Raw genomic sequence first — 11401 nt, 5'->3', positions numbered from 1 at the left:
TTTGACGCCATCTATTACCGTATTCAAGAGTTTCTTAAAGGAAACGATAGAAAATGTTTGTTACAATAGATTTGTGCAAAAAAGTGAATTTTGTAAATATTGTCAATTGGAACCCTTTGGTTCTCGGCCCTCGACTAGTCAAAACTTCTAGACTTAATACATTTATGCGATACTTTTTGCTACGAGTGTACCTATTGTATATAATAATATAACAATCTGATTTTAATCTACAAAGATAAAAATATAAATATTTAGTTCTCGAAATAACGTATATTTTTAACGAATAAAAGTTTTTTCAGTCTACGCAATGGTCCTCAAGGTTAATAAACTAAATGAAATGATTGGGTAAATTAAGGATGATTTAAAGAATCTTACACAGTCGTATTTTAATCATGAAGTTCGTGCTTATATTTTTAATACTGGTTGTAAACTATGTTCCATCATTTGCACTAAATATACTGTATGCATATGATGTGCCAAGTCCAAGCCATGAAATATGGAATTATGAGCTAGCGGCTGCACTAGTGGCAAAGGGACACAACGTGACGATGTTTAGTCCTCTTCCCAAACAAGGACAAGGTCAAAAAAATTACCATACAATTCAAATTGAAGGTATGTCAAAACTGTTAAACTGTACCTTATACTTTATAAGTTTTACACTTTATTTGACATTATAATCAACAATTTTATTTTTTATTTTATAATACACTTTTCAATATTTTTCTTTTCTTGACTGTTCTATTTTTATCTGATTTTCTTGAGCATGAAGATTATAGCATTGAGTATAAAAAGCGTAAAATCTTTCAATGTTTAGTACATTTATTTAATTTACAATTTATTGTTTTGTTCGATTATATTTCTCTTCTACTCAGTCTAAGTGTCGAGTATGTTGAAACCGTTCTAGTAAACTTTGAAAAGTTTCTCTTCTTGATTGTCGTCTATCAGAGAATTGCTGATGATAATGATGAATTATTATTACTAGTAGCACATTTTTGTTATACTTTCCTGGAACAAAAACCATGTTAATCAGTTCCTCATTAGAAAAATTCTTATTTATTAGTAATGGTAGCAAAGCAACTGAAACTTTAAAAATAGTATCACGTCAAATATTGAAGCAAATTTAGTGTCAAAGTTACAGCCAACTAGATAGAATATGGTATATTTTTATTAATATTTTACGAACCAACAATCTTAACTACGTAGGTATTGTGATATCTTAATCAATATTAATAATTGATTGATTATTTTTACGGCCGAACTAATATATTTGCACGTACTGTTTGTGCAATTAATTATTGGCTTAAATCATCACAAATAACTCACAAAGCAGTTAGATATGCTTAATTAAGAAATAAAAAAAGAAAATAACCCAAAAATCATTTCATTACAATTATAAACTACAGGGTGTTAAGTTTAAGAAAATTAAAAAAATTGCCATTTGGACAAAATCCAGGGATATTTTAAACATCACATATTTTAATTAACATAATGTAACAAATTGTAAACTTTATAACATTTAGAGGGTTTTTATTCAAACATTTTCGTGGCTCACGCATGTACTTTAACTTATAATTAAACACTGATGATGGAATTAGTATTCCGAATACGTTCTCTTCTGTGATGTCCCTTTTAGGGACTTTATAAATATACCTTTTACGCAGGAATTTACTATTTTTTGTGATTTATGGTATACATCATCCAGCTACAGGAATTTATTTTCCTCGTGGATTTCAGAAAATACTCATTGCATGTATGTATACTAACCTGTATGTATACTACAACCCTGTATACTAATATTAATCATTTGGCTATATTAATATTTTTTGCCAATTCGCTATATTAAAAATCATTTGATCATAAATAGAATTTTGAATGTCAAAAAACCCGTATAACATTACAAATTAATTTACTGGAGAGACATTTTTGAGGAAGCTAGGGCCCACACACTGTTATAAAGCCGGAATGATGATGGTTTTCGATCCCTGCAATGTCGTGTTTTATTTTTAACTCTCTTTATTCCTTTTATATCATTTTGTTTTTTGTATTATTTATTCCTTTCATTGTTGTATACCTATATATTTTATGTTCTCTGTGTCTTTTTATATCTTGTGAAAGGCTACTTCTTTCCTCTAATCGCTGGTCCGGAATAAGAGTGACGTAACTGCAAAAAGCCAAATTTCTCAGGAGAGCAAAAAACGATTTTTAAATATTTAAAATAGGGATTAAATGAGGAGTAATCGTCCAGGAGCATCGGTATGGCGTTTATTCTTACAATGGTGGCTTTAATTTTTCCCTAATGGTTCGAATTTCATTATCTTAATTTAATCCCCCATTTCAACTCTTTTACAGTTGCGTCATTCTTCATCTAAAAAAATTTAAATATTTAAAATAGTGATTAAATAAAGAGTAACCGTCTGGAGCATTCGTATGGCGTTTATTCTTACAATGATGGCTTTTAGTTTCATCCCCATTGGTTCGAATTTCATTATCTCAATTTAATCACCCCATTTTCAATCCTATCTACAGTTGCGTCATTCTTGATCTAAAAATTTAATTTTACAATTTTTTTTTTTTTTTTAATTTTTATTATGCTTATTTATTCTTACAGCGATGGCTCTTATTTTCATCCCTATCGGCCCGAATTTTATTATCTTAATATAGTCCCCCCATTTACAACCCTATTTACAGTTGCTTCATTCTTCATCTGAGACAAGGTCTAAAATGGTGCATATTTCAATAACAACGCAACTACCCTGTGGTGGCTTATCACATAGTTACAGTTCTGTCTCTTTTGTATCATTTGTATGCAGTATTTTAGAAGTTAATTACGCAATAAACAGGAATTGACAAAATTTGCAGTTACGTCATTCTTATTCCGGACCGGCGTTATTATCCTCTCCATTTGGATTTGTTATTCCTTAACCACGTAACGTTTTGGATTTAGTCTAGTTGTTTTAAAGTAAGGTACGTATTATGAACTAAAAGTTTTTCAGGTAATAGACAAGGCGGAAACGGCGGGTTCGTTGGGAAAAATATTCCCATGAGATATTTTTGCATAATCACATTCGTGAGACATCCCAGAATAAGGTTCAAGAAGTCGCCCACGTGAAAAGTGGGCCAATTTTTAAAAAAAAATTTTTTTAATCAAATTGCAAAAATCAATATTTTTGGCTCGGACTAATTTTTTTTTGGGTTTTTTGGACCATTCTGGACAAAAAAGGTCTCTTATAATTTTTCTCTAAAGTTTATCTTTTTCGAGTTATAAGCAATTTAAAATTTGAAAAACGCGAAAATTGCCATTTTTAAGACTTAATAACTCGGTTAAAAATTATTATTATGAAAGTCAGAAAGTGACTAAATCAAAGTTTAAAGTCTCCGCTACATGATCCTGAAGAAATCTGTGTCATTAATTTACTACTAAGCTGTTATTTTTAATTAATAAAAATGAGCGGTTAGATCGTATTGACGCAGTTGTAAATGTGAGTGCGAGTAAGATGCATTAATTGGACTGCTGGAATGGCTTCTCTCTCGCACTCAGCATTTACAGACGCCGCAGACGTGCATGGCGCTTATTATTATTACTTAAAAATAACAGGTTAGTAATAAAACAATGACAAAAATTTTTTCAGGATCTTGTAGGAGGGGTTTTAAACTTTGATTTAGTCATATATTGACTTTCATAATAATAACTTTTAACCGAGTTATTAAGCCTTGAAAATCGCCATTTTTCGTTTTTTTCAATTTTAAATTGCTTATAAGTCGAAAACGATCAACTTTAGAGAAAAATTATGAGATCTTTTTTGTCCAGAATAGTCCAAAAAATTAAAGAAAAAATTGTTCGGGCCAAAAATATTGGTTTTTGCAATTTGATTTAAAAAAAAATTGTTAAAAAAAATTGGCCCACTTTTCACGTAGGCGACTTCTTGAACCTTATTCTGGGATGTCTCACGAATGTGATTATGCAAAAAAATCTCATGGGAATTTCCCTTCGAACCCGCCGTTTTCGCCTTATCTATAATACTTATTTAAGTTGGTAGGGTGTAATTCTTCTGTATGAAGAAGTGAATTAAATACTTGGGAGCGGTTATTATTTGTTTGCCGCTTTCCCAAGACTACATTTGATTTTTTCCATTCTAGATAATTTTGAATGTGATTTTTTCATTTTGGTTGTTCAACTCTTTTATAGCCTTATTGAACATTCTTTTGTCTTCTGGAGCTCTGTATACTTGTCAGTATTTTTTTAGTTTCTTTCGTTTTTTTTATCTGGTAGTATTTGGTACTTTTTCTCATCTGTATTTCTTTTTCAAAAATTATGTGTTATCTTTTTTACTGTTTTGTTTTTAAGATATTTTATTCAGAGAAAGTATGTCTAGTTTCACTTTGTAGTTAATTCTTTTTCTTCTAAAGTGCCATCTCCGCGACGGAGGTCGGCAATCATCATAGCTATTCGGCCTTTAGAGACGGCTGCTTTAAAAAGTTCATTTGATGTACATTCGTACCATTCTCTCAGCTTGCGCGGCCACGACATTCGGCGTCTCCCTGTGCTTCTTTTTCCTTGAATCTTTCCCTGCATAATCAACTGGAGCAAGTTGTATCTCTGGGTAATATGTCCGAGATATTCTAATTTTCTTGTTTTGATGGTATTTATGATTTCCATTTCTTTATTCATCTTTTTCAGAACCTCTTTGTTTGTGACGTAATCTGCCCACGATATTTTCAGAATTCTTCTGTTCACCCACAGCTTGAATGATTCTAGATTTTTCATTGATGACGCATTCAAGGTCCAAGCTTCCATTCCATAAAACGAAGTCGAGAAAACGTAGCACCTATCCAACCTAACTCTTAGCTCCAACTTCAAATCTCTTATACAGAGCACTTTCCCATTTTGTTAAAATTTGCTCTAGCCTTTTCTATTCTGATTTTGATTTCCTGGAATTAATCACCTGTGGAGTTGATCATTGTTCCAAGATATACATATTGCTCGACTCGTTCGACATTGCATCCATGTATAAAGAGATTCTCGTTATTTCCTTCAGTTTTCGATATTTTCATAAATTTTGTCTTCTTGATGTTCATTGTTAGACTGTACTCTTGTCCAAACTCAGATATTCTGATCATCTGCCTCTGAAGATCCCCAATATTTTCGGCTAAGATGGCACCCTAATAACACCAAACATTCTATGTATGTTCCTAGAATGTACACACAGGATATTGAAAACATTCCTGGAATGCCCTCAAAAGCACAAGAATGTCCCCTAAATGTCCCAGGAAAGTCCTCTGTCAGCATTTTAAACATTCCTTGAATGTCTTGTTGGAACATTTCATGAATATCTACGAATGTTCTTTAGACATTCACAGTATATTTTTTATACATTCCCTGGATATAGTCGCTGATGTGACATAATATCTCCGATTTGTTTTTTCATAGAGTTTTGTAAGAAAAACTAAAAAGAAAACTTTTTTACAGTCACCTCATATTTTCATATGATATTTTTTGACATGATTTGTAGTAAATTCAACTATATATTTACTACAAAACATGTCAAAATTTACATGTGAAAACATGAGATGACCCTAAAAATGGTTTTTCGTCTCCTACAAAATTCATGAAAAAGCAGATAGGAGGTATTGTCACATCACCGACGATATACCAGAAGTATATTATGTGGCTATACCAAATAATACATCCTTGATAAATATAAACATTTTTATTGCACAAAATCTTGTCATATATTTTTTTTCATAATTATCACTACGATGATTATTCATTGTATTGAATTGTACATAATATGTACATTACAATTAAAATCTGGTCATAACTGACCAATGAGCAATTTTAATTTAACATAAATTACTACTGTTATCTCTATGACGCTATGACATAGCGTCTCTTATCTAATCTAACAAGATCGTGCACTATTGTAACATATACAGGCACACAAGCACTATGCTCTCCTTTTCACTATCACATATCACTCAAACTTGTTCAAAAGGCTTTGTCCTCTTCAATCTTCTAGTTTTCCCAGTAGTATCGAGGAGCTGAATTTCCTCAATATTCTTGTAGGTACTTATGAAGTTGTTGCTCGTGACTTCCAACTTTACTCCAACTTTAAAAACAAATCCAGCTGTAAAATATTTATATGCCTGAAGGCTTTTGTATGCTTTCATCTGCTGCTTAGACTAGTAACTGTGAGACTCCACCCGATATGTATAAATATCTATAATAGTGATTTGGTGGAATGCACTTTACTGTAAAATCCAATTCTGACTGAATTGTATATGGATCTAAATCCCCAATTTGGCGAATGGATTTAGTGTCCGCAGTTATATAAACCCAAATAAACAACAAAAATCCCCAATTATTTTCAGCTTCAATAACTATCTAAAAAAATAAAAGAAATAATGTTAATTATTGCTTGCAAAATTCATCAATATTGATAAATATCAGGGAAAAATGAAAAGTAAACAAAAATTGTTTCCCCTACCTTTCTCCAATATCTGGAGTTTCCAATAATAATTTCCTTAAATAATCACTTTGCATTGTGGTAAAGTTTATAAAGTTCACAAAATACAGCAAACGAAATCGAAATGAATCCAAAATAGACAAAATACGACGATAAACAATGAAAAATAGATATTACAAACATAACCTCTGTAACTTTTTGTATGCCAACCAGAAGTCACGTGGTTTGGATTGCCTAGACATAGATACACGCGCGGCAAATTTGAAAATGAGCGCAAATTAAATAGTAAATGGCCTCTCTTAAAATATATGACATTGGTAGTATGTTCATAGAATGTCTTGTGGTAACATTCCACCAATAATTTAATCAGATGTTTACCGAATGTTCCTTGAATGTCCAGGACATTCAAACATTAATAGAACTTTGATAGTACATTCCTGGAATGTTTTGTGATGTTAGGGCAGTGTCATCCGCATATCTAGTGTTGTTAATGGGAACTCAATTTACCTTTATTCCAGCTGCTTCTCCCTCAAGAGCTTTTTTCAAGATCTCTTCCGAGTAGGCATTAAAAAGAATTGGTAACAACACGCATCCCTGTCTCACCCACGTCTGATTTCACGTCATGTAGTTAATTAGTTCTGGCTAATTATTATTAATATCATATGCCAATTATTATTAACACAGATGGAATAAAGATCTTGCATTTAAGGTACATGCAGAAATTGTTTTAGTATTACTTAAATTTTAGTAGATTAGCTAGAGTTTATAGTAAGCAAGAATACTTCGGTTATATTATGAGACACCCTGAAAAATCTGATCTTTTACATCTGATAATTCAGGGAAAGATCCAAGGTAAACGTGGTGCTGATATAAGAAGAACATCATGGCTGAAAAAGGAAATGGTACGGAAAATCGGCTACATCGTTATTCAGAGCAGCTGTCAATAAATTCACGAGAGCGAATATGGTAGATAACATGATATCCAACATCTAACAATGGATAACGGTCATGGAACTAGAAGAAGAAAAACGATTCGTTTAATAAGAATTTATTACTTATTCATATAGACATTTATTTCTATATATATTTAAAAAATGTTTTGTTTTTAGGTCTATTGGATAGAGTAAAAGAAGTTTTTAATTTAAATGATATCATCGAAAATAACGATTTTGAAAATCTGTTATTGTATCACCATTGGGGAACTTTCACATGCGAACATACAGTACAAAGTAAAGGGTTCTCAAAGCTATTGTCATATCCGAGAGATTCTTTTGATTTACTCTTAGTTCAGTACTCCCTTAGCCCTTGTTTACTGTATTTGATACAAGCTTTCAATTATCCGCCGACAGTCGTAACAACACCATTTCTTTTGCCAGCATTTTTAGCTGAAACATTTGGAAGTGATGTTCAGCCTGCTTATATAGCTAGTTATGTATTAAACCACAATGGAAAATTTACATTTTTCGACCGATTGCGGAATTTTGCTTTGTTAAAGATGGACACTCTTCTGCGAGATTTCTATCTGAATGATAAAATAAAAGGTTTGTATGTTTAAGTAGGCTATTGATTATGCGTATTTCCAAGTATGCTTATTCAAAATATGAGAGGTAAAAAGAAATTATAACGTTAACGGGGTTTTATTGCTTCATATGGTCAATGGACCTCTAAATATGAAAAAACCGCGGAGTGCTACCATTTAAAGGGGTGCGTTTTTGAGAAAGGGGTGAATTAGTCTCTAGGCACAGGTTGCATTAGGGTAAGTTCTATGCACTTTTGATACAAATATCTCTACAGAAAAAATTGTTCCAGGTTAAATTTACTATCAAAATATTACATTTTAAAGTCAAAAATATTTTTTTTACAAAAATATATTCAAAAGAAAAAACAAAAAAAACACGAAAGAAAGCAATTTTGTTTTTTGTCCCCTTAACTTTTTTTCATGGGGATATAGGTATAGGCATTGCTTCACAGATTCTATCCGTCCTCTTTAAAATGACGTTTAGTAGAGGTCTTTAGGATTTATAATTACCGAAATATGATTTTTTTAAATTCGCCACTCACAGCATTTTTGGGTCATTTTCCCTATTATTTCGCAAACATTGTTCTATAACTTTTTTATACGTAGCTTTATGTGTACGCAATGCTACATTTAGTAGAAAAGAGAAGTCAATTGTCTTAAAAATGGTCTATTACAGAAGGTTTTATGACTATGTGAATACAAAAGAAAGCTTATTTGTTGTACTTTAAAATGGTGTATTGCAAAAAATTCTGGGACTGTTTTTAAACAAGATATGCTTTTTCAAAATGTGACATATAGACATGCAGTATACAGTGCGTCCATAAAGTAACGCATAAATTCATTATTTCTTAAACCGGCGAATTTAAGGAAAAAACCCGAAACAGGTCGATTTTTATTTTTAAATTTTAATTTTTTGGCATATATATCATACTAGTGATGTCACCCATCTGAGCGTGATAAAGTATTAGATTAATTTTTTTAATGAGAATAGGGTTCGTGTTGTAGCTCATTTGAAAGGTAATCTAATCCTATATTCAATAATATAAACATTAACATAATTATTTATACAGTGTGTCCAAACAAATATTTTTTTTAATTAAATTAATTGAGACAAAAAGAAGAATGTATGTAATTTATATAATTCAAAATACGTTTTACTGTTGTCAGAAAACAGGGAAAAAATATTTACTTATTTAACAAAAAAAATATTATTTTTCGTTAATTTAATGTTAAAGCTGCCACCCACTTACCTCTTAGCAGTTTGACCATTTAGTTTAAGCCAAAATCAATGTTTATTTTTAAATAATTTCTTTTTCTGTTTTCTGACAGCAGTAAAATTTATTTAGAGTTAAATAAATTACATACATTCATCTTTTTGTGTCAACTAATTTAATAAAAATAATCATGTTATTGTTTATACTACTGAATACAGAATTGAATACCCTTTGAAATGAGCTTTCACGTGACCTCTATTATTTTTAAAAAAATCATCGATTACGTCATTACGCCCAGCCTGATGACGTCGCTAGTATGATATATGTGCCAAGAAATTGTAATTTAAAAATAAAAATCAACGTATTTCGGTTTTTTTCTTAAATTCGCCGGTTTACAAAATAATGAATTTATGCGTTACTTTATGGACGCACTGTATGTCCCACTAAATTGGAACCATAATATGGAAAACTTTTTCATTATTAATTTTATTAAAAAAAAAATATTATTCTTCACAAAATGCTCTGCATATCCTAAAACCTGATATGCAATCATTAGATATCAAATTTTATCAATAGTATACGAGGTATCTCAAAGAATATGAATTTCTCTCAGGAGTAAAGTACCTTTATATTTCACAATATGAAAAAGTGTTATTAAGAAAAGTTATTTGGAATTTAAAATTATGTTTTAATATGCAATTATATTCTTGTACCTACTTGAAAAAAGAATATCAAAATTTTGGATATCCTACGGATATCTTGTTTAATAATAGTCCTAGAATTTTTTACAATATGTACACCATTTTAAAATGAAGAAAATAAACTTTCTTTTTATTCCACAATATATATACCCAAATATACTAGAAAAAAAGTTATAATGAGAAATTTAAAAAATAGTCATAAAAAATCAAAAATGGTTAAAAGTATAAAATTTTGAAAAATCATAACTTGCTTAAAAATAGTCGTATACAATAGACCATTTTAATGGTAATTATTGACTTCCCTTCCTAATAAATATACCATTGCATATACCTGGAGATGCGTAGAGAAAAGGTACAGAACAGAATATTTCGGAAACTATAAATCATAGAGACTTCTACCAAACGCCATATTAAAGAGAAGGGATGGAAGTTTTTTTTCTGTAAAGTAATGCCTATACCTATATCCTCGTGGAAAAAAGTAATGGGACAAAAAACGAAATTGTATTTTTTTCGGCTTTTCTTTTGCTTTTTTTTAATATATTTTAAAAAAATATATATTTTTGAATTTAAAAGGTGATATTTTGATAGTAAATTTAATGTGGAACAATTTTTCTTTGGACGTGTTTGTACCAAAAGTGCATAGAGCTCACCCTAATGCACCCTGTGTCTAGGGACTAATTCACCCCTTTCTCAAAAACGCACCCCTTTAAATGTTAGTACTCCGCGGTTTTTTCATATTTAGAGGTCCATTGACCAGATGAAACAATAAAAGACCGTTAACGTTGTAGTTCCTTTCTAAAGTGCATAGTCAATCGCCTAAAGTTGTAATAAGATTTATTGTAAGTTATATTTTTAAAATGTTTTCATTATTTGTTAAAGTAGCCAATAGAAGTCATAAACGAATTTTATAGATTTTGTTTCAGGTATATCTGCCGTATAAAAGGTTAAAGAATAAAGGAGCTAGCACTGAGCTTGAAGTAAGACGTTGTTACGTTTTCTAAAGTTGTGCTCACTACGGAGAGCAGTGGATTGTATCCTCGCTTCGACCCTTGCTCCCTGGTATTTATATTCGTTATATTCGTGAATTCTCGCATTTAAAATAAATACATTATTTTAAATGCGAGAATTCTCGAATATAAATACCAGGGAGCAAGGGTCGGAGCAAGGATACAATCCATTGCTCTCCGTAGTGAGCAAACCCTAACGCTACTCCGTGCATCACTCATACATATTTATCTGAAACTGTCTCAATAGTGTTACATATATTATTCTGTTATAAAAGAGTCGTTCTAGTAATAGTTTATAACAACAACTGAGTAAGGCAATAGGCCGATAATTTCAGGCAGCTTGTTTTCTTTGCCAGACTTTTGGATTGCGATATTTTTTTTCTTTTGAATTCTAGGGATAGCATAGTTGTAGTCACAATGTCGCTAAAGAATTTTTTGAGTCACTGCCGTGTATCCGTCGAAGCCAGTTGCTTTTCCTCTTTTGGTTTGATTAAGC

General features: G+C 31.0%; 1 protein-coding gene across 2 annotated transcripts in view; it reads left to right on the top strand.

The window, feature by feature from the left end:
* Window positions 1-258: 258 nt before the first annotated feature.
* LOC126878793 (UDP-glycosyltransferase UGT5-like) overlaps window positions 259-11401 on the top strand; it is a 140414-nt gene continuing 129271 nt past the window's right edge. The window contains exons 1-2 of one of the 2 annotated variants that reach the window (XM_050641688.1): window positions 259-612; window positions 7574-8005. In XM_050641688.1, coding sequence (XP_050497645.1) covers window positions 393-612; window positions 7574-8005 — 652 coding nt within the window. In that variant the 5' untranslated portion in view covers window positions 259-392. The remainder of the gene's footprint in view (window positions 613-7573; window positions 8006-11401) is intronic. The other variant, XM_050641689.1, reaches the window with a different exon arrangement.

The sequence above is a fragment of the Diabrotica virgifera genome, chromosome 1 (genome assembly GCF_917563875.1).
Source record: "Diabrotica virgifera virgifera chromosome 1, PGI_DIABVI_V3a".
NCBI lineage: Eukaryota > Metazoa > Arthropoda > Insecta > Coleoptera > Chrysomelidae > Diabrotica > Diabrotica virgifera.
Note: the sequence above shows the minus strand (reverse complement) of the source record. Positions and strands in the feature narration are given on the sequence as shown.